Below are 22,888 nucleotides of genomic sequence, written 5' to 3'. Positions count from 1 at the left end.
TTTCTTTCTGGGGTGATGAAATGCTCTAGACCTGATTGTAGTGATGGTAGCACAACTCTACGAAGTGAAGTGAAGTTGCTCAGTCGTGTCCAACTCTTTGCAACCCTGTGGACTGTAACCTACCAGGCTCCTCCCTCCATGGGATTCTCCAGGCAAGAGTACTGGAGTGGGCTGCCATTTCCTTCTCCAGGGGATCTTCCCCACCCAGGGATCGAACCTGGGTCTCCAGCATTGCAGGCAGACACTTTAACCTCTGAGCCACCAGGGAAGCCCTCTCTAATATATGAATACACTAACAAAAACAAAATGAACTGTACATTTTAAACAGGTCATATGGCTCACAAATTATACCTTCATAAAACTGCTATAAAAAAGAGAAAAGACTGATGCATACAATTATGTAACAGTTAATTTTCCTATTTAATCAGAAGACACCTACACAAGATTTTTTTAAAAATTCACAAACTTGGAAATGCCATTTCCTACACTTGTAACTGAAAAAGCACTGGTATTCAGTATACAAAAATCCAGTCATCCCAATTCTAGGCACGTGCTTCAGAGAAACTCTGATATACGCAAACCAGAGGGCATGCACAGAGCTGTTGTAGCAACCCTGTTCTTAGTAGAAATCACATTCATTTATTGCTGGGAGAAGGACATGCGCATGATGATTTGCTGGCTGAAGAATATTGTAGAGAAGTGAAATGAACCACAGCTATGCTGGGGCTATGGCTACAATGTAGCTGAGCCTTAGAAACTTGATGTTAAGTGAAAAAAAAAAGAAAGTCCCAGAACACCACACACATACAGTATATCATTTTTTGTTGCTGTTATTGTTTAGTCGCTCAGTAGTGTCCTGTGAACTCATGGACTGCAGCATGCCTGGCTTTCCTGTCCGTCACCATCTCACAGAATTTACTCAAATTCATGTCCATTGTGTCACTGATGCCATCCAACCATCTCATCCTCTGTCTCCCCTTTCTCCTCCTGCCTTCAATCTTTCCCAGCATCAGCATCTTTTCCAATGAGTCAGCTCTTCACATCAGCTGGCCTAAAGTACTGGAGCTTCACCTTTTACAGAACTTCACTTTCACAGAGCTCAAAAGTCAAACTAAGCAAGGTACAGTCTAAGCATACCTACACCTGTGACACACGTACTGTTTGGACTGTGGTTACCCTGTGGGGCTGGAGAGGTGTGGGCAGGGTGGGGTTAAATTAATTAAACAAGGAGGCCATTAGGCTGAGGTGACTCTACTGCCTTAGCAGCCCAGGTAAGCAAACCAAACCCAAGCCTGTAAATGCTTCAAGGTTAAGAAATCAAAACCTAAGGGCAGCCAATCAGGATTAGCTAACTAAGCTTTCCCAAATAAGGCAGCCACTGAAGCAACAGCCAATCAGATCACTTCCTCACTTTATTTCTGCTTCTCCTTTATAAAAGTCTCGCTCCTGTGTTCACACGGCACTAATATCCACTTCCCCTTTGGTGCTGCCTGATTCAAATCGATTTTTGCTCACATAAATTCTTAAAATTTTTAATATGCCTTGGTTTACCTTTTAACAGTGGAAAGATGAAAAAGGAATACGTAAGTAATGTTGATAATCGTCTACTTTCTGGGCTGGGTGGTGGTGTCAATAGTTCTATTTTTATGCTTTTTAATAATGAACATATATGTTGTGGGAAATATTTTATATGCACTGAATAACATGTTTCAAAGGTAACAAAGAAGTGAGTGTGCAGTCAGCTCTGGTTCTGCCGCATCTGAACTGTATGCATCACTGAACCTCTCTGTGCTGTGTCCTCATCCGTCACATGGGAGCCGGAGGGGCATCCGTTGTGAGGAGGCGGCTGTAAGGAGTCACGGAGGTAAAGCACTTAGAGTAGGTTCTGGCCCGGTAAGAGTTAACCACTCTTATAATTGTCACCATCACCCTTATAATCACCATCATCATCCTCTTCCTCATATCCTCCTCCTCCTCTCATTCCCCTTACCGTCACTATCACCATCATCCTCTCCATCCTCCCCATCACCATTCTCATCATTCTTACCATCGTCCACATCCTCATCCTACCATTATCCTCACCATCACCCTCCACATGCTCCTCCTCCTCCTCTCCATCAACATCAACCTAACCATCATCCTCATCCTTCTCCCCATCCTGTCTTCATCCTCCTCACTATTTTCCTTCATAAGGTAGAAGTGATCCCCAGTGCCCAGTCCTCCAGTATCACTTCCACACCTCTCAGACAACCTCGCACATTCCACTGGTTAGTTATTGATGCAGGTGTCTTGTTGGCTAGAGACCAAGTCCTGAGACCAGTTTGCCTCCATGGTCCCCTCTGAGTTCCCACAGAAGGTAGGTCAGAGCCCCCTTTGTTTCAGGCACCATCCTCTCATTTAGTATCTCAATGATCCCTAGCTACTGTTTTGTGATGCTCTGAAATTGCTGGCACACTGTCCTATTCCCTGGCAGAATGAAAACCCTCCAGTATCAGCAGGGGAGCTTTCAGACCACTGCTTAAAGCAATCTGGTCCTTTGATAGCTCAGCCCTCACAGCCCAAGGTGGACGGTGATCCCAGGATGCCACAAACACCCAGTGTTCCGTGGCTCCTCCAGAATCAGTATGGAACCCACCCAGGCAAGATGTAGCTGAGGGGCCACAGCAGGTAATGGTAAATGGGGGTGGGCCCTGGGCTGGAGGGTCAGTGTCCACAAGAGAGGCCTGTGCAGAGCATCTGTCAGTCCAGCGAGCCCACGAACGGCTGCACTGATAATGTCTGCCCTCTCAGTCACACAGGAAGAAGTCCATGCTACGATGTTCACAACAGCCAGATGAGAATGCTGTTTGGAAAGTGATGATTACAACCACACTTTACAGATCGGTGTGTGACCTGAGACCCAGAGATATCGACCGCTGACCAACTGCAGACAAAGTGTTGGGATTAGAACAATCCTGCAGCCTGTTTTGGCCACTGACTCTGATGGCAAGAGCTACCAGATCAAAATAGATCAAAATTGATCAACATTTCAATAAAGTGGAAAACAGGTGTAGTGGGGAGGAGCAGCAGAAGAGAAAACCACCCACCTCGTGTCTCCTGTCCCAGAGCCCCAGTCTGACTCTTGTTCTCTGAATCAGGAGAGTCTGGGTTCTGTGCAGGCCCTGCTGAGTGATGCCCAGACTGAGAATGGCTTGAGAAAAGGATAAAATTCAGCACTTCCAGGCACACCGTTCTCCATGGGGGTGAAAGTGGACCTGTTGGTTATAGTCAACAGGCAAATGGGCATCACAGAGCCGTGCCAAGTCACAGAGCCACTCCACGCCCCAACTGCCGTGTCCAGGCAACAAACTATTCCTTCGTGAGCTTGTCCACTGGCTCCCAGGTGCCCACACTGGCTAATTGACAATAAGTTTTACTGAATCTAAACTCTTCTTTCATCCTCCAAAGAGGATCATTAACCAATTAGTTCCAAGCAGGAGTGTCCTCTTTAGCATCATGATGGTGGACAAGAGTCTGGCAGGGGGATGGCTGAGGAGGGCGAATACCATGTGGGCTGGCTGGAGTGGCCACTGACCAGGTGTCTCCCTGGGAACTGGTGGGCAGGCTCTGTGGCCCGGATGTCCGGGCTACCCAATGGCTCATCAGCTCTTTCTTGGTCTGGCTTTTTTCTACCTTTCCCATCCTAAACTTTTCACATCAGCTCATCTTTTCCCCTCAAAAAAGACAAAAGGTAAAAGGAGCAGTATGTCTGAAATCTTCTCCATGACACCTTTGGCTAGCTTTGAAGCCCTACAGACGGTGTTCTCCTACTCTGACTCCAGGGCCTAACACTGAAAGGACATGCCACTTCCCTCTCTTCTGGTATTAACAGACATCAAGGTGGTGATGATAAGATTATCAGCATTAACACGCATCCATGTTCACTTCAGACCTGGCATTTTCCAAGCATCTGACTGTCGGGGGTACCAGTAACTCTGCTTTCCAGCAGAAAATGCAGAGAGAGCTTAAGTTACTGGCACTAAAGAGAAACACCTCCTTCAAATCTTCATTTGTCAGATTTTTATCTTAGAAGGTGGTTCTGTTGCTTTCCATTTTGAGCGTGTATTTTTTAACTCCTTATTCATTCATAAACTCATTCATTTAAAAGCATTTGTTTGATTCCAGCTTTTCTATTAATAATATGAGGGGCTCATTATTTTGTTTCATGACATACAAACATTAATGTGCTATGTCAGGAATAAAAAATCCCTTGTTTTACATGCAGGAGGTCGGGCACTATCCTAGCTGCTGGGCCAAAGCAGGAAAATCACGGCTGTCTACATATTTTATCACAGTTGATACATTTTATTTTGCTAAGCCCTCTTAAAGCACATTAAGTATTTAATTAGTTTTATTTCTCTTTACAACGATGGCATTTTATTTGTCGCTTAATGTAATTAGTGTAATCTTTGTTTTCCTCTTGAGTCGGCTAACACTTTCCCCTTTTCATTATGAAATGTTTTCTGTTTCCTTCCAAGTTCTCTCCTCATTTTAATTCACTCTCCCCATACAGTGTGCCCTAGGACAATTTTATTTCAGAAAACCGTCACCTCTTCCTGTCGACACTGTCTTCTCATTTTACTATTGTTCCCTATTTTCACTTAACGTCCTTTCATGGCTATTCTGTGTTATGTGTTCCAAGTTTTATAACCCTCCGGCCTTCATTTTAATAGAATTAGGAGAATCTATAAATAAGATCAGCTTCTTAGAATAATGCTTTCATTCTTCTCTGCTCTCCCTACCCCGGCTTCTCACACATGCCCTAAATTACTTACCAGCAGACCGGGAGCTTCCTCCCTAGGCAGAGGCTCTGGGAGAAGCCTGACGTTGGTGGTCTCTGGCGCATCTGGTCTAGGGCAGCCCCTCACTAAGGAGGGGCACGGCCCCAGCATAGGGCAGCCCCCCACCAGAACACCACTAGTCTGGTTCAATCCAACACTGCCTGGGTCCACAAGAGCTTCCACCAATGGCACCAATGGTTACTCCAGTCTCACAGCTACTACTGCTGATGACAACAAACTTTCCCATTCAGAACGATTTCAATGGCTGTTCGTATTAACATCAAATGTTCATTGTTACCTGAAGGTCACACTACATCTTTGAGATCAATGTATCATTTTGCCTTCTTTTCCAGAAAGCTTTTTAGCAATTGCTGATTGTTTTCAAATTGCAGGTGATTAAAAAAATAATAACTTCTATGATTTAAAAAAGGGGGCTAAAAAGTCTGTATGATAATTCAAATCCTGTAATTATAGAAGCACCGCAGAACAGGCCTGAGAAGATAAGCAGCAGGCCAGCAACCCAGACCCGAACCACGGTGCCAGGCTGTCTGTGGAAGGCTTATCTCCCCTCTGCAGGAAGGCCCTCAGACGGCAGGCCTCCGCACAGCGCTGTGCCCTGGGTGCTTCTCTCCTGGCCGAATCTCTCTGTCCCTGGGCTCAGAGAGCCACAGTAATCCTGCCAGATGTGAGCATGACCCTAGAGCTCACCTTACCAAAGCGTCCGTCCCCCAAGCACAGATTCCACGGGATTTCTCTGATGACCTCTTTGCCCCACTAAACCACTAGGCTTCTCCTCCTTATCTCTGAACACAAACTGACGAGCCTATCAGGACAGTAGGGGATTTCTCCTGAATCTGCCCTATGCCCACCACACCCCTAAGAGTCTTTTCCTCCCCAACATTTACTGTGGAAATTTACAAACATACAGAAAGCTGAAAGAACTGCAAACACCCACACACCCACCACTCTGACTGCCCCACTGACATAATCACTGAAGTGACTCACGTTTCTGTATATCCAGGCCTCTGTCTATCTGTCAATCGCTCTTACTTCTGGTGCATCCAAAGTAAAATACAGTAACAGTACACTTCCCCTAAACATCTCAACATCCACACCATCAGGAGAGTTCAGCGTTTGCTCACAGATTTTTCTCCTCTGAAGTAAAATTTACATACGGTGAGATAAATAAATTTGTTTAGTTTTGATAAATGTTTGCACCTGTATGACCCCAAATCCCCTTCATGACAGAGAACGTCGCCATCAGCACAGAATACCTCCCCATGCCCCTCTCCAGGCAGTCCACATGTTACTTGCTATTCCACTCCCACAGGTGGGTTTTGCCTGTTCTAGAAATGAACTCTGCTTATTTAAGTTATATGCACAGTACATCATGTGAAATGTTGGGCTAGATGAAGCCCAGGCTGGAATCAAGATTGCCAGGAAAAATATCAACAACTTCAGATATATAGATGACACCACCCTTATGGCAGAAAGTGAAGAGGAACTAAAGAGCCTCTTGATGAAAGTGAGAGAGTGAAAAACCTGGCTTAAAACTAAACATTCAAAGAACTATGATCATAGCATCCAGTCCCATCACTTCATGGCAAATAGATGGGAAAACAATGGAAACAGTGACAAACTTGATTTTTAAATCACTGCAGACGGTGATTGCAGCCATGAAATGAAAAGGCGATTGCTCTTTGGAAGAAAAACTATGACAAACCTAGACAGTGTATGACAAAGCAAAGACATCACTTGCCAGCAAAGGTCCGTACAGTCAAAGCCATGTTTTTTCCAGTAGTCACGTATGGATGTGAGAGTTGGACTACAAAGAAAGCCAAGAGCTGAAAAATTGATGCTTTTGAACTGCAGTGCTAAAGAAGACTCTTGAGAGTCCCTTGGACAGCAAGGAGATCAAACCAGTCAAACCTAAAGGAAATAATCCCTGAATATTCACTGGAAGGACTGATGTTCAAGCTGAATCTCCAATACTTTGGCCACCTGATGCAGAGCCAACTCAGTGGAAAAGATCCTGATGCTGGGAAAGATTGAGGGTAGGAGGAGAAGAGGATGACAGAGGATGAGATGGTTGGATGGCATCACTGACTCAATGGACATGAGTTTGAGCAAACTCCGGGAGATGGTGAAGGACAGGAAAGCCTGGCATGCTGCAGTCCACGGGCTCACATACAGTTGGACACAACTGAGTGGCTGAACAACAAGAAATGAAATCAGATGACTCTTTGGTGTAAGCCTTCTCTTACATTCTGCAGAGTCTGTGGGGCCCACCCTGCTGTTACATACCAAGTGTCTTCACTTTACTGCTGAGGACAGATGCCCACTGTAGGAACGTGACACATTGTTTATCCATTCTACTGGTGGACCGTAGTAGACACTCAAAGAATTGGGATAAACAAGCTGAACAACCCAGGGAACTCCATAATCCTCTAGGGGAGAAAACAGAAGTGCTCCCCCACTCCTGATTTCTGAGAAACCAGCTAGGGGTCAGGCAGCTGGTGACTTGCTCTGACAGACAGCTACACATACTAGTCTGGTTCCCTCAGCAAAGCTCCACGACCTGCCAGGGAAACCACGGCACCAGCTCCTGCTGGCCACAGGAAGGCTGGTCACAGCAGCCAATATGTCATCTTCTGTTATGAAGATTTCTGTTAGGATACAGAAATCAAACTGAGCTCAATGTTCACAAACCTCCCCCAGAAGACCTGGGAAGAAAGGTGCATCATTTAGAAGGGACTGGGCAGTTCTGGTGAGATGGCTATTCCCTGGGGCCTGCGTGCACTGTCTGTAACAATCTTTGAGCATCTCTTCCAAGCCCAGGGTGCATGCAGGAATGCAGCCCTGTCTGGAGACTTGGAGCCTAACTCACACATCCCAACCACACGGTTCAAGTGAAACACAGACACAGACAGGAGGGAAGCAGTGGCAAACACACAAACAACTTCCTCGGCTTTGCCAGGAGAAAAGAACTCTCATTGCGCAGGGGCAACCCCAGGAGGAGGCTGAGCGACTGCCTGGCCCCAAGACAAGCCCAGGCTGGCACAGCCATCAGCTCAGACCATGCTCAAAGACTATTAGTGATGAACTTCAGGAAAGGAACCAATTGCTAGAAAGTAAAACCAACTTTCAGGCTTCTCAGGTGGTGTCAGCAGTAAAGAATCCACCTGCCGATGCAGGAGGAGAAGGCAATGGCACCCCACTCCAGTATTCTTGCCTGGAGAATCCCAGGGATGGGAGCCTGGTGGGCTGCTGTCTATGGGGTCGCACAGAGTCGGACATGATTGACATGATTTAGCAGCAGCAGACAATGCAGGAGACGGAAATGACACGGGTTCAATCCCTGCATCAGGAAGATCCCCTGGAGAAGGAAATAGCAACCCAGTCCAGTATTCCTGCCTGGAGAATCCCATGGACAGAGGAGCCTGGCAGGCTACAGGCCATGGAGTCACAAAGAGTCAGACACGACTGAAGTGACAGCTGGTTTTAAAACCAGTTGGCTTGAAGACAGGCGTTTCTACGGAATAATTGAAATTCTGACATGAGAAGAAAACACCAACACATGCAAGACCCTTTGAGAGTAAAAGTAAAGGTGGGAAGTGGAAAGATGCTCCTGGTTAGGTTTTGGAAATGCACTTCCTTGGCTGGAACAAGAGTGACACAGCTTGTCATCATGCAAGGTGGTTAGTCCTGGGCCTGGAAAAGAGTCTCAGAGATGAACTTCTAGGGGCAGCGAACCCATTCTACCTCTGAAATCCTTTGGATTTCAGGTCTATTTGGTGTGAAAAGGAACAATTTGGTTTTCTGATCTTCCTGGTGTGTCCATGTATCAGAGGAAGGTAGAAAACCACATTCCTTGAAAAAGAAAACTAAAAACAAAACAAACAAACAAAAAAACCTAGAAAGTAGCAGAGAGATCATGTTGTGTAAGGACATGAAACTCCAGGAAAAGAGCGTTCATTCCCATAAATGGGCTTCTGCCTCTCGTGCTTAAATGCAGGGTGTGAGGCTCTGGGATGGGAAAGTTGTGGCACAGAAACTTGCTTAAGCCATGGAAGCAAGTCCTGCTGCTGGCCTGTGGCTGACAGCATCACATTCCTGCAAGAGAGAAACTAGGAGACATGCATAAGACTGTGAACAAATTCAGGCATGAATGGCTACTTTGAGGGCAGGACAGAAGTAAGGTTTCTTTCCTTTTTATAGAAATTAGGCTTAACCAAGAAGAACCCAAGGAGGGATTCTTATATAAACTTGCTTATGTTTAGGAAAACAACCAAAGACCAAGTTGTGTGTTAGACGAAGTGCCAAGTGGCCAGAAACGGACTTAGTTTCCCATTGTGAACTCTGTCCTCAGTCGGACAGACCGAAAGAAACTCTGACTGGGGCAAGGAGGCACAGATCCAGGTACATGGGGTCTGACAGGGCTGCAGGCATGCGAAAGGACACGTGGACAGTTATCAATGGCACCGAGGCAGTGTCCCAGGGGCGATGCCAGCCCGATGCACCTTCCCACCCAGTCCCCTGCACAGTGTCAGGCTTCACACTAGCACCCGACAAATGCCTGCTGTACCTCTGGTGACACCACACCCAGGACGTCCCTTACTCCTCAAGTTATGCTCCCCTTCCCGCCAGGCTCCCCTGGTTATCCCCCTCTCCTCGCCCAGCCCTGCACCCCTCCTGACAGCACACCTCTCAGGGCTCAGCCAGTGGGAGGCGCCAGGAGGGTGCCGCGTCCTCGCTGCCTTGGTGCCCACAAGGCTCTGTTGACCCTGCTCCCCCTCCCTCTATCCCCTCATCCCAGCATGGGCAGAGGCTCCCACGCTGCTGGCCCACAGCCCTAGTGGTTCTCCTTACCCTGCACACACGCCTGGAAGCAGCCCCACCGTGACCATGCCTCTGTCCGAGCCAGCCAGCTGGGTTCTCCCCCATGGGATGCAGGATGACACTCCCCCTCAGGCCAGCCTGCTCCCTGCTTCTCCCTGCTTTGCTTTTGACAACCATGGACCTTCAAGGTCTGGCTCCAAAGCCACTAGTCACAAAGCCACCCCTGATCCTCCCAGGGAAAACCAGCCCTACTCTCCTGTCATCCTAAAGCAGGCGGGTCCCACCTGTGTGTTCCTTGTACTATTCCTCTGGCAATGGTTACTTAGTTCTCTTCTGTTGTCGACAGGGACCCTGCCTTGTTCACTCAGTCACATGAGTGACAAGCCCAAAGCCCTGCAAACAATGGCAACTGTGCATTTTACCTCCAAAAACAAGCAGCCAACACACCCTCTGAACAACATTCAGAGAAAAGTGACACAGGAGAATCTATTTACAGACAAAAGATTCATAACCACAAGAGAGTGACGGCACCTACAGATCATCAGGAGAAAAGAAAAATAAACCACTGGAAAAATGGGCAAAGAATATAAACAAATCCTTCAGAGAGGAATTGAAATGATTGATAAGTTTATGAAGAAGCATTTAATTTTAACAGTAATCAGGAAAAAAAAAAAGCATATTAAAACAACCATGAGAGCTGATTTTTACCTGTGAGAATAGTACTGACAATCTCCCCCAGAGGACCACTGAGGGCCTGGTCTCCCACCTACTTTCTAGGGGTGGGCAGTGTCACCTGGCCCCACCTGCCTGGACCACCCCTTACTCCCTCCTCCCAGCCCTGCCCCGCTTCACCCCCACCCCACGGACTCAGCTTTGCCTCAGCAGCTCCCTGGCCTCTGGAGCCAGACCACCTCAACTCAGATTTTGGCTCTGGTATGGGCAAGCGCTGCAATCACAGACAAGTTACTTAACCTTCCTGTGCCTCAGCTTCCTCTCTGTAAACAGGGGATAATGACAATACCTACTTGCAGGGTTCTTAAGAAGATTGAATGAGTCAGTTCAGGGAAAGCACATAATAAGGCTCAAGAGGTATCTGTGATTATTACAGTAAGTCCCCAACATATAGACGAGTTCCACTCTAAGAGGACCATCATTAAGTCCAATTTGTTCCTGAGTCCAACAAAGTAAGCCCAGGTGCCCAACTAACACACTTGGCTATATAGTAGTGCACTGTAATAGGTTTGTAATACTTTTCATACAAATATCAGATAACAAACACAAAAGTAGAGAAAACAATTTTAATCTTACAGTACCTTGAAAGTACAGTAGTACCAGCAGTATCACCACTGCGTTAACACTTGCTTATGGACATCCTGGGCTTGAAATAAAGACGCTGCACTGCTGTCCTCTGTACAGGACTGTACACTCAAGTGCACAAGAGCACAACCACGTGTAGAGGAGGCATGCACGTGACAGCATACACCAGACGCACGAACTAAGTCACGTAAGTGGACGTGTGAATGCACATTCACATCTTTGAAAAAAACAACTTGAAGGTTTGTATGTAGGGGACTTACATATTCACTACTCGTATTTGTTTTTGCTATTATGTAGCCTACAGAAATTCTCATACAGAGAAGAGGAACAAGAATGATCACTGCAATGTTGTTTATGATACAGGAAAAAAAAAACCTGGAGAAAAATAAAATAACATGAATGAACAAGGCAATGCCGTAACCAAATATGTGGCTTCAATACAACAGCTTAAAACTACTTCAAAAGAGGGAGGTAGACCTCTACGTACTTCAGTAGAGAGCTTTCCAAAATGTACTGCTGGGTACATCTGGCATGGCCCATTCACCCTCCGTGAAAACAGGACACACGGACAGTAACATGTGGGCGGGTGGTGTTGGGGGAGGGGTCAGTTGAGAATGGGATGAGGAGAGGCAGGGGATCTGGGGTCCTTCTCCTCATCTATCTTTCACTGTTTGAATTCTCTTTGAAGGGAGGATATTTACACAGCATACCAGTAGCTTTATCAAATAAGGAAAAAGTGCTTCATAGAATCCTTGTGAGCTAGACTGACACATGCCATCAAGTATGGGACCCTGTGCAAGGTGGGTGATGCAGGATGGGGCTGGGGTGTAACCAGCATGGGAACCAGGTGGAAGAGGCTTGGCAGCAGGGGCGGGGGGAGAGAGGGCGGGGAACCTGTGCATCACCCCACCCAGTGCTGGCATTCTCCATCAGCAGCAATATGACCTCACAAAGAATCCTCTGACCTAAATGTCAGGCAAGATTAGGTAAGGAACCACCAGGGCACTGAACATTTATTAAAAATTTCACCACAAAACAGTTACAGACCCAGGAGGTATAGCTGCAACAACTGTGCAACACCATCGGCCTAGAACTGTCTGTACATGTGTGTGTACACCCATATACCCAGATATACAAACGAACATGCATGCACAGATGGACATACCCACACAGTCTAAAAAGCTTAATGATAAGAGGGCACAGCCCAAAATGTTAACAGTGTTTATCTGGGACAGGCGTAGAATTATCAATGATCTTTTCTCAGAGTTTTTTGCTCTTTTCCATATTTTCCAACTTTTCTACATACTGTATTCTTTGGTATTGCACAAAGAAAATCAAGTAACCATACAGTTTCATGTCCAGGCCAGGCCACTCTGGGTGCCACCCTGGGTCACAAAGGCCCCTCTCTGCGGTTCTGGTTTCTGGCTAGGTGTCTGCTGGACAGTTCTCTACTCTCATCCAAGGTGGAAAACACGGGGGCTTCAATGGGCCATGGGAGGCGTCCAAGGGAAGCTCCCTGCCCTGAGACTCTCAGACTCCAGAGGTCAGGAGTGCTATGGGCCACCTTCATTCCTGCACATGAATGTGGGCCTAGTCACTTCAGTTATGTCCGACTCTCTGTGACCCCATGGACTGTAGCCCACCAGGCTCCTCCACCTATGGGATTCTCCAGGCAAGAATCCTGGAGTGGGTTGCCATGTCCTCCTCCTGGGGATCTTCCCGACACAGGGATTGAGCCCATGTCTCTTGGTCTAACCTGCACTGGCAGATTATTTACCGCTAGCACTCCTAAGCCTCTGAAGGGAGGCCCTAGCCCAGGGAGCTGGTAAGAAGGGAGGGTCTGAACGTGCAGCTCAGCCCTGCCCCTCATTGGGAGGGTGCCAGCATCTTCTGGACATGAGGCACTGCTATATCTCAGTCTTTCCTTTGCCTGGACTGCACCCTCTGCCTCACCAGTTAGGAAACCCCAACTGCAGCCCCATGGCCACCTGCTCTCTGCACCCTTTCCCAAAGTGGATGCTGGAATGAAAGCTGCCTCCGTGGAAAGCCTTGCTCTAAGGGGCCTGAGCCTCAATGAGTTACTCAACTGCTCCGTGCCTAAGCTTGCTCATCTGTGTAACAGGGTTAATAGGGCTCAGGGGTGATGATCAGAGCAGTGCCTGGTGAACAAGAAGGGCAGCTCAAAGCCAACTGGTGGCAGTCGTGACAGAGGTCCTGGGACCCAGTGGCCAAGTGACCCAGTCCCCCGGTGCTTCTGGAGGTGGTGTGGGAGTGGACAGCGGGCCTGGGGCCAGACCACAAGAGGCTGCGGGGTGGCAGGGAGACAGGCTCCCTATCAGGCCAGGGCCCTGGAACTTGAAGACCAGAGCACTGCCCCACCAGGCAGCAGACAGGGCAGGAAACAGCACTTCAGTTAGTCCTGAAGAGGGGCAGGCTCTCCAGGTGGGCTCCACGGGAACGGGTGCCCAGGTTAAAGCAGCAGCCCCAAAACAGCAGATGCAGAGAAACAAAAGGCATGTGGCACACTTCCAGCTCAGTGAAGGTCTGGACCAGCTGGGGTGTCTGGCAACTGTGAGGGCTCTGGGTGGGGATGGAGAGGCAGGGGGCAGGGGGGACAGCTCACTCCCAAGGGCCACACAGTTAGGCTCCGCTACAGAAGAGCCTCTGTGATTTCAAGGCAGGGAACGAACAGCTTGGGGTGGGGAACGGCGCAGGGAGGCAGAAACCCAGGCGCAGAGAGGAGGCTGCAGGCACGACCAGGAGGCAGAGAGGAGTCGCAGACGGGCACCAGGGAGGAAGGGGAACCCAGTGATGCCCTGGTTTCCGACTTGGAGGATTATGATGGGTGAGTGGAAGAACAGCCTCTTCTCTGGACCAGGGGACCTTAGGCCCTTATCTGACGAGAGGGCTCCCCAACCCTGCCCCTTGCTCCCTCCTGCCCCAACTGTCCACCTTGGGGCATCTGACAAGGATCACAGGGTGGGCCAGGTCCTTTCACAGGCAATGATGGTTCTGGTGTAATGAATACAGGAGGTCATCTCTGAGAACCAGAGCACAAACAAAATGGGAAGCACCCAACCACGACACTGGACACGGTTTATTCACCCCTGTGGCAGACAGGCCCTTTCTCCCATTGAGCAGACCAACAAGGAAGACGGCGCCAGGGGCAGGAAGTCATGAGGCTCCAGGGAGGTCAGGAAGCTGAAGCCCACAGCCCCTCTCTGGCCAGGTTGTGCCCCACAGTGGCCAGGACTGTCCAGCCCTGCAGAGTGTGTCTGGTTTGGGCCCAAGCGGCCAAGGCAGAGACAATGAGCCTGTTTCTTCTTCTCCATGGTCCCACCGTCTTGACACTGAGGGCATTGATGGGCCGGTTACCATGGGAACTCAAGCTGCAGATCCGGTCCCATCCCATGAGTACAAGGCTCCCTCCCGAGAGTTGATGGCTGCTCATCCCATTCTGTGCGGTGCTGGACAGGGCCTCATGCCTGCCGCCAGGTCTGCAACACTCCACAAGCAGAGACACTGGACCGCACAGAGACCAGGACTCGGCAGGATGACGGGACCCTATAGGGTGGTGCGGGGCCGGGGTATATAGCCGACCAGACTGGGGGGCAGCTACAGCATCACAGGGCAGCTCCTCCCCCCGTACCATGGAGCTGGGAAGGGCCCGCCGAGAGATTCCCAGAAGCAGGGATCCAGATAAGCGGTGGAGGGGAGATGGTTCTGTCCAGATGCTGAGAGGAGCCTGATTGTGCTCAGTCACAATGCCTGCACCCTGCCCCCCACGAGAGGCTCTTCCAGGGGCGCCTTCCCCTTGACTCTGAGGGCCCAGCACCCAGGGGAGCACTTAACAAACACAGTCTGAATCAATGTGGGCATGTCTGCCAGGCACAGGTTGCCCTGGGCCGACGGCTCTGCACCAGAGAGACAGCTCCATCGGACCTCATCTCCAGGAGCAGCCAGACCATGGGTGTGAACTGAGGTGCCCACGAAGCACAGAGCCCAGTGGCCGGCAGACAGCACTGCAGAGGCCTGGGAGCCCAGGGGCATGGCTGCAGAGCAGCAGCCAGCCAGGAAGGACAAGGCACTGACCAGGAGGGCTGTAGGAGAGAGCCTTTCTCGCTTGACAGAACAGCACCAAGGATGCCACGAGGAAGCAAGTGCAGAGTGAGGGGTCTGGCCAGAGCAGAAGGCAGTAGAAGGGGCAGGAGGGTCTACATGCCCTGGACGGGGAGAAGTGGGGGAACAGGAGGCCAAAGACAGAAGCGTGGTTACAGACAGCATAGGAGGCATGGGAGCAAGAAGGTGGCGGCACCCTCCAGGCCTCCAGCTCTGGGTGAACCGGGACCCACGGGGAGGGGGAGGAGGGCCCATCTAGGGGAAAGCCTCAGACTATGAAGGACTGTGTGCGGCCCCTGGGGAGGGATGGGTTTTTCCCTCCACCATGGAGACTCAGGAGTAAGCCTCAGTGTGAAGCAGAAGGAGCCAGCAAAGACCATGCAGCATGGATCACACCAGCGCCGGCACTGTATGCACACTCGAGGCTGGTGGGTCCACACGGGCCCATGTGTCAGCGGCAGCACCCAGCTGAAAGGCTCCTCGCCCAATGGCTTACCCGAGTCTGAGATGCAGGGTGACGGCCCTCTGCAAGGCGAGTGAGCAGGCAGGACAGTCAGAAGGGAGGGCTTTGGGCCCTGGCCTGCTGGTTTGTAATGTGTAGCAAGTCACACTTAACTGGACCGAGGTCTCCTCATGGTGAACAGGCCCAGCAGCACCTGCAGGTCAGTACCAGGCTCCATGGTGACAGCAGTCCCAGGGAACCACCGGCCAAGCCCAAGCACACACCAGGGTCTCCAGTCAGTGCCAAGGCCGTGCTGCAGTCCCAGCTTGAAAGGACATGGACAACTCGTGATCGTGAAGGCCTCCATGGGCAGGGTGCTGGCTGGAGAGAGGGGCACCAGTGCCAGAGGTGCCAGAAAAGACCAGAGGAACTGCTTTCTAGAGGCCAGATCTGTGCAGGAGCCCAGAGATCCTGAGGAGCCTGGAGTGTTCCCCAAAGTGTAGACAGTCCTGTGTAGTTCAAGACCAGGGAGGGGTCCAGACGACCCACAGGCTCTTCCGCTCCACCAGGACCAACACCCTTGGCCTCTGCTTGGAGAAGTTTAAAACAACTTCCCCAATGGGCCATAGAGCTGGCTAGCCCCCTGGCCAGGTTCTCAGTCCTCGGACCCTGGCCTTGGGGGCTCTCCCAGCGCCATGCATTGCAACTCAAGCTTTTCTCACCTCCCCCGACTGTAGCCCCAGTGACTCACCATATTGCCCATCAAATAAAGCCCTGTCCACTTCAATCCATTACCATCTGAATGAAGAGGGCAGACAGGAACATGTAATACTTACTGCATGACTTTCGCAGTCCCAGTTCTGTCTATCCCCACCCCCCAACCGCGCCCCCCGCCCCAGCTCACACCAGAAAATTGCCCTTGCTGTTCACAGACCATCCAGGAATATGGCTCCCAGTTGAGAACATAAAAGCAAGATAGCCTCCAGGTGAAAACCAGTACCTAGTGACTGCTGTTCTGGGCTCCCCTCGTCCCTCCCAAGTCCCCAACACTCACTGGAACAAGTTCCGGCCCATCACTTCTAACACCTGGCTAACGCTTCAGCTTGCTCCTGGTTGTAAGAACAAGCTGTGTGCAGCAAGACAATTTTCCTCTGTTGACAAGTGAATGACAAAGGCCCACCTGAAATTCTGGGCCAGGTACACTCAGCTCAGTAGCTATTTTAAGTAAAACTATTTAAGGAAAGTTCAAAACCATTTATGGCTCTTAGATCTTTCAGGGCCCTGGCAGCCAGCCTGCTGTTTTATGCTCAGAATCAGAACCAACAAATTAGCTCAATACTCCAGGCAAAGCAGAAATGCAAGGGCAAGCACGGCGCCTCAGTGCCACCCTTAAGATAAACATCACTTCTAAGAGCTGCCGACGCCGTGCTGCTGTATCCAGTGGGGGCCAATGGCTTGCTGCCATACTTCTCATGTGAATGAACAACCTGTCTTTTCTCTGAGTGAGCAACGTCAGAGGTGATGATGTAGGCTGGGCTGAGGCTCTCTCTGCTGAGAGCTGACCTGACGGAGAAAGATGACTGGCAGAGGGGTGCATGGGCTCCAGATACAGCTCCGTCCCAAGAACCTTGTGACTGCAGCCAGGACTTCTGTTTCTCCAGGTCACCGCTTCCTACACAAGTGGACCAACCCAGCCTGGACTTTAGTCTAGGTAGGGCATTCTCACCTGAGCCCACGGGTGACCAGCCTGAGACTTTAGGCAGGGCCTTCTCACCTGGGCCCAAGGGTGGCCCAAGAACAGTCATACATGGGTATGATGTACATTTTTCTCCCCCTCCTTTAACACTGCACGTGTATATCTGTGTGTGCATGTATGTAGGTGTATGTGGATACATGTATATGCATATGAATGTGCATGTGTATATCCATGTACATATGCATGTCTGTATGCAAGTGGGTGTATATAATATGTTCTGACACACAAAAAAGTGCAAAATGCTTAAACATAATTTTGTATATAACTTACATATATTACACACATATATATATGCCTGGCCTTTCCAGGTGGCTCAGTGGTAAAGAATCTGCCTGCCACTGCAGGAGAGGCAGGTCCAATCCCTGGGTCAGGAAGATCCCTTGGAGAAGGGAATGGCAACCCAAATCCAGCATTCTTGCTTGGAGAATCCCATGGACTGAGGAGCCTGACGGGCTATAGTCCAAGGAGTCATAAGAGTCGGACATGACTCAGCAACTAAACAACAACAAATACCTATATGCTCCTAAAGTAGATTAGGAATTAGAACATTGCAGATTAAGTTTGAAATTCTACTAACTAGAATTTGATGTGGATCCTTCCAGCCCAAGCTTCTATACTTTCACTACCTGTGTAAGCGTTCCTAAGTTCTACAAAATGGCTTAGTGTTTTTTAAAAATTTACATAAATACTATTACACTGTGCATCTGCAACCTGCCGTTTTCACTCAACATTAATTCTGGGATGTATTTATGTAGATACACACCTAGTTCCCTCTTTTCTAAGTACTGTTGAGTACCCTGTGGTGTGACAACTTTTCTCCTCCATTCTTCTCCTGGTGGTATTTAGGTGGTGTCTCCCTTCATCTAGAGATGACCCCGTGGACACTCCTGTACACGTCTCCTGGGGCAGCAGTGAGGGTCTCCCAGGCTGAAGCCAGGATGCGGACATGCTGACATAACCGACCTCCTATCGCTCTCCAAGCAGCTGTACCCACTGCCAATTCCTGGCTCCTCCGCAGCCCAGGCAGCCCTTGATGCTAACACCATCTCGGTCTGCCAACCCCACAGGCGTGAAGTGGGACGGCCACCTTAAGGCCCATCAGTTCCCGGGGAGGCTGGGCACTTTTTCTTACCTGGGTTTCCCTTTCATTCAATTTCCTATTCATATATACTTCCCCACTTGTCTACCTGGCGCTTATCCTTTTTCTTATTCATTTACGTATGTTAGTTGCTCAGTCGTGTCCAACTCTTTGCAACCCCATGGACTGTAGCCCACCAGGCTCCTCTGTCCATGGGATCCTCCAGCAAGAATACTGGACTGGGTTGCTATTTCCCTCTCCATTATTCATTTATAGCCTTTTAAATAATCTACACATGAATCTGTTATGTTATAAAATACTGTTATATGTTATAAATACTTCCTACTCTCTTATTTGCTTTTTTAATGTTGCTGCTGCTGCTAAGTCACCTCAGTCATGTCCGACTCTGTGTGACCCCATAGACGGCAGCCCACCAGGCTGCGCCGTCCCTGGGATTCTCCAGGGCAAGAACACTGGAGTGGGTTGCCATTTCCTTCTCCAGTGCATGAAAGTGAAAAGTGAAAGTGAAGTCGCTTAGTCGTGTCCGACTCTTAGCAGCCCCATGGACTGCAGCCTACCAGGCTCCTCCGTCCATGGGATTTTCCAGGCAAGAGTACTGGAGTGGGGTGCCATTGCCTTCATGACACCTTTGTTATATAGAACATTTAATGGATCAATCTCTTCCCTTCTCTATTTGATCTTCTTGTGTCTTGTTTAAGAAATCGTTTCCTTTCTCAACTCTCCTACACTGTTGGTTAGAATGAAAATAGGTGTAGCCACTATGGAGCAAAGTATGGAGAATGTTCAAAAAACTAAAAACAGAACTACCATATGACCCTGCAATTCCACTCCTGAGCATATATCTGAACAAAACTATAATTCAAAAATATACATGCAGCCCTATGTTCATGGCAGCACTATTCACAATAGCCAAGTCATGGAAGCAAACTAAATGTCCATCAACAACTGAATAAAGAAAATGTGGCACATATATACAATAGAGAAGGAAATGGCACCCCACTCCAAACTTCTTACCTGAGAAATCCCATGGACAGAGGAGCTTGGCACACTACTGTCCACAGGGTCGCAAAGAGTTGGATATGACTTAGCAGTGAAATAGCATACAATGGAATACTGCTCAGCCACAAAAAAGAATGAAGTGGCAATCTAAAATATGACACAAATCAACTTATCTATGAAATAAAACAGACTCACAGACACAGAGAACAGACTTGGGGTTACCAAGGGGAGGCATGGTGGGGGAAGGATGGACTGGGAGTTTGGGGTTAGCAGATGCCAATTGTTATCTATAGGATGGATAAACAACAAGGTCCTACTATATAGCACAAGGAACTACATTCAGTATCCTGCGAATGAAGAACATAAAAAACAATATTTATGTATGTACAACTGAATCACTCTGAAATTGACCCAATATGTAATTCAACTATACTTCAGTAAAATAAGTTATAAACAGAAATCCTCTCCTTTGCTGATGTGATGAAGGTCTTCCCCAATAATACACACTCAGGCTCTCATCCTATCTGGAGTTCCCATACAGAGTGGGGGTGAGGGTCTGCTGCCCTTCCCTGTGGAGACCTGGCTCTCTCAGCACCATGTCCTGGACTGCCCAGCCCTCCCATCCACAAGAACCTCTTTGGCTCACACACAAGCTCCCACATATGCCTGGGCTGGAGTCAATGTCACCGACGGACACAACTATCACCAGGCCATGGCAGAACTGCCATGACCACTGAAACTCATGGTGACAGACACTGTCCTCCCCATCTTCCTTCTCGGAGTCATCTATGGTATTTGTGTGATTTCATATTCAATATAAAAATCTACATGCACTAAAACTAGCTTATACTGAATTTACACATTAGTTGAGGGGACCTGTGACAGTCACCTCTCCCATCATGAATGTAATCTCTCTCTCCATCATTCTTGCCTTCTTTTTCCCAACACTTTTTTTACAATGTTTTATAATCCTCTTCACGGGAGTCTGACACGTCTCTAGGATTGATTCCTAAGTATCTAACAGCTCTTATGCTGTCCTCGCAGCTGTGGCCATCGTCAGGGGTCTCTTGTCAATCAAGCCCCCACTTCTCTCTCTCCTTAGTTCTAATAGTTGGCCTCTGGGTTCTCTTGGATTATCCATATGGTTAATTTTGTCCTCTGTCAAGACTGACATTTGGCTCTTCCCAATCTTTATTTTTTTGGAAATTGTGTTGCATTATCTGGGATTCCCATTATAATATAATGAGTTGAGGGGCAAAAAGAAACATGTTTGTCCTGTTCCCAATGATGTATATTTTTAAATGGAGAGGATCCAGAGACTCTCTCAGACTCTGAAAGGGATCCATGATTCAAGACAGGTGAATAACCACTGGTATCATTTGACCTGCACCACACAAGATAAATGGGATCAGGTCCATGGTTGTATGAAGGTAAAGTCAGGGCTTGAGTGCAGCAAAGACCAGGATGAAGAGTCAGGGCAGGCACCGGGCACAACACCAGCTGCCCACTAAGGGTCTAGGGAAGGTCACTCACAGAAAAACTGGGAGCCAGGAATGTGGAAGGAGACAAAGCATAGTACAACCATCAGAAGTGACACACTCTGCCGTGTGGACACAAAGCGCTCCCAGCCCTCGCTTCACCATGGCTCACTCACCCATAAATCAAAGCTAATAATATATACATCTTATTCATGAGTCACAAATTCTCCTGGCTGAAGAAGGCAAATAAGGTTTTTAAAGAGTTCTTATTGAGTAGGTAGAGGCCGGACTGCTCCGGGCCTTTTCCACATTAGCAGTGCACTTGGGGGAGGTGGGGAGGAAAGCTGCACTGGGAATACAGGGTAACAGGCCCTCCTTGAGAAATCACACACGTGTACACAAACACACACACACTCACCTCCAAGACAGCTCTTATGCCCTGGGTGTGTGACGGCCTCCTGTATCAGTCCCAGCAGCATCCCATTCCCAGGCTGAGTGCCAGGCTGTGTGCAGCCCACCTCGGCTGCTCTGGACACTCCCCGGGAGATCCGGGGGGAAGGGTGCACACCCCAACGAAACCTCTCCCACAGGCAAAGCAAAGACAGCAGGCTTCACAGCACAAGCCCCTCAGTAGTGGGATGCAAGTTGTTTGAAGATGGGGTGTGGTCAGGGGGCTGGCGGTTCTGATGCCTGAGGGCAGGAGTGGTAAGGGGCCTCACCAGGCCTCTACTGCAATGTCCCAGAGCTCCCTGCTCTACTTCAGTTCCCCTCTGTTCACTTAATTATAAAAGCCTGAAACCCAGGCACTTTGTAATTTACTGTGCCATTAAAGAGTCACTTTTAGTTGAAGACAAACTGCCGGGCCACCTGGGCGGAGCAATGAACTGTGGCAGAAGCCGGGCCTGAGCCAACAGGGGAAGCAGGCGCCAGAAGAGCACCAAGAAATACTTCCTTCATCTGGACCGTGGACCAGGAGATTTAGGAACCTCAGATTTAGGAACTGAAGCCAGTGCTGCCCAAAGGCAAATCTTAAATCACAGGATGTTTGCAGAGACCTGAGTGTTCAATATACAACAAAAAGACACACCAAGGACATGACGGGTTATTTCAGACACTCTCTGACCCACGCGGTGTGAAGTACAGTTCAGACAGCAGGATCTACGTTTCCAGAAGGTCCCACAACTCACGTTAGCAGCGTTCACACCGGACTTAGGATGCAAAGAAATGTCACTCACATCAGAGCCACACCAGAGGTGGCCCACTTCTGCCACGGATAATGATGAAACTAAATTTAACGCTGGCTGGTGGCAGGGTCTCAGTTATGAGCAGGCGCGTCCCTGTCACTCCACTTGATCCTCTAAGTGTTTGTTGGAGGTTTGCTCAACGCACAGAGAGGTCCCCCGGTGGGCCCCCACCCGCCATAGATCAGGATCAACCCGCCGGGCTGGGTTGGCACAGGAAAAGGGAGCCTACCTCTGAGGTCCTATGGAGCTACCCCACCCGCGGTCCTGCCCCAGGCTTGTCCCCTCTTGCTCGCTGACAGCACTCCTGCGAACCAGGCGCGGGAGTGGTCAGGCCCCGGCAGGTGCTCTGCGGCCCGAAACACTGGACCGTCCCGTCCCAAACATCGCGCACCTAAGTACACAAGGTCAACGTCCCGACACGCGGGCGGATGGAAAAGAAGGAAGAGACCAGCCTAAGGTTACACGACCGGTCCGCAGAGAACTGCTATCAGACCCGCCGACCAGAGGCCCAGAGACGAAGCCAATTCCCCCCACCCCTGCCGGGGGCCTGGAGGGGATTAAAGGCTGGACCCTCGCCTCTGGCTGCGGGGTCCAGGCCGCCCGGAAAGCCCCCTTGACTCCGGCCGCCCTCCCTCCGAGAGACTCGGACGCCGAGGGAGAGCACCTCAGTCCCCACCTGCACGCGTACAGGGTCCGGAGCCCCGCGCCGCCCGTCTAGTTGGAGGGCCGGCGCCGATAGGCCGGGTCGGCGGCGGGAGGACCTGAGGAACACGGG

General features: G+C 49.5%; 1 protein-coding gene and 1 non-coding gene across 2 annotated transcripts in view; both read right to left on the bottom strand.

The window, feature by feature from the left end:
• PCSK6 (proprotein convertase subtilisin/kexin type 6) overlaps positions 1 to 22,888 on the bottom strand; it is a 179,333-nt gene that overhangs the window by 147,376 nt on the left and 9,069 nt on the right. Inside the window, exon 3 of the mRNA XM_010843399.1 lies at positions 22,790 to 22,874. Coding sequence (XP_010841701.1) covers positions 22,790 to 22,874 — 85 coding nt within the window. The remainder of the gene's footprint in view (positions 1 to 22,789; positions 22,875 to 22,888) is intronic.
• On the bottom strand, positions 197 to 268 carry TRNAC-GCA. The gene has a single exon. It is a non-coding gene; the product is annotated as a tRNA-Cys (tRNA).

Source organism: Bison bison, unplaced genomic scaffold (assembly GCF_000754665.1).
Source record: "Bison bison bison isolate TAMUID 2011002044 unplaced genomic scaffold, Bison_UMD1.0 scf7180017864181, whole genome shotgun sequence".
Lineage (NCBI taxonomy): Eukaryota > Metazoa > Chordata > Mammalia > Artiodactyla > Bovidae > Bison > Bison bison.
This window is presented reverse-complemented; position numbering and strand designations above follow the sequence as displayed.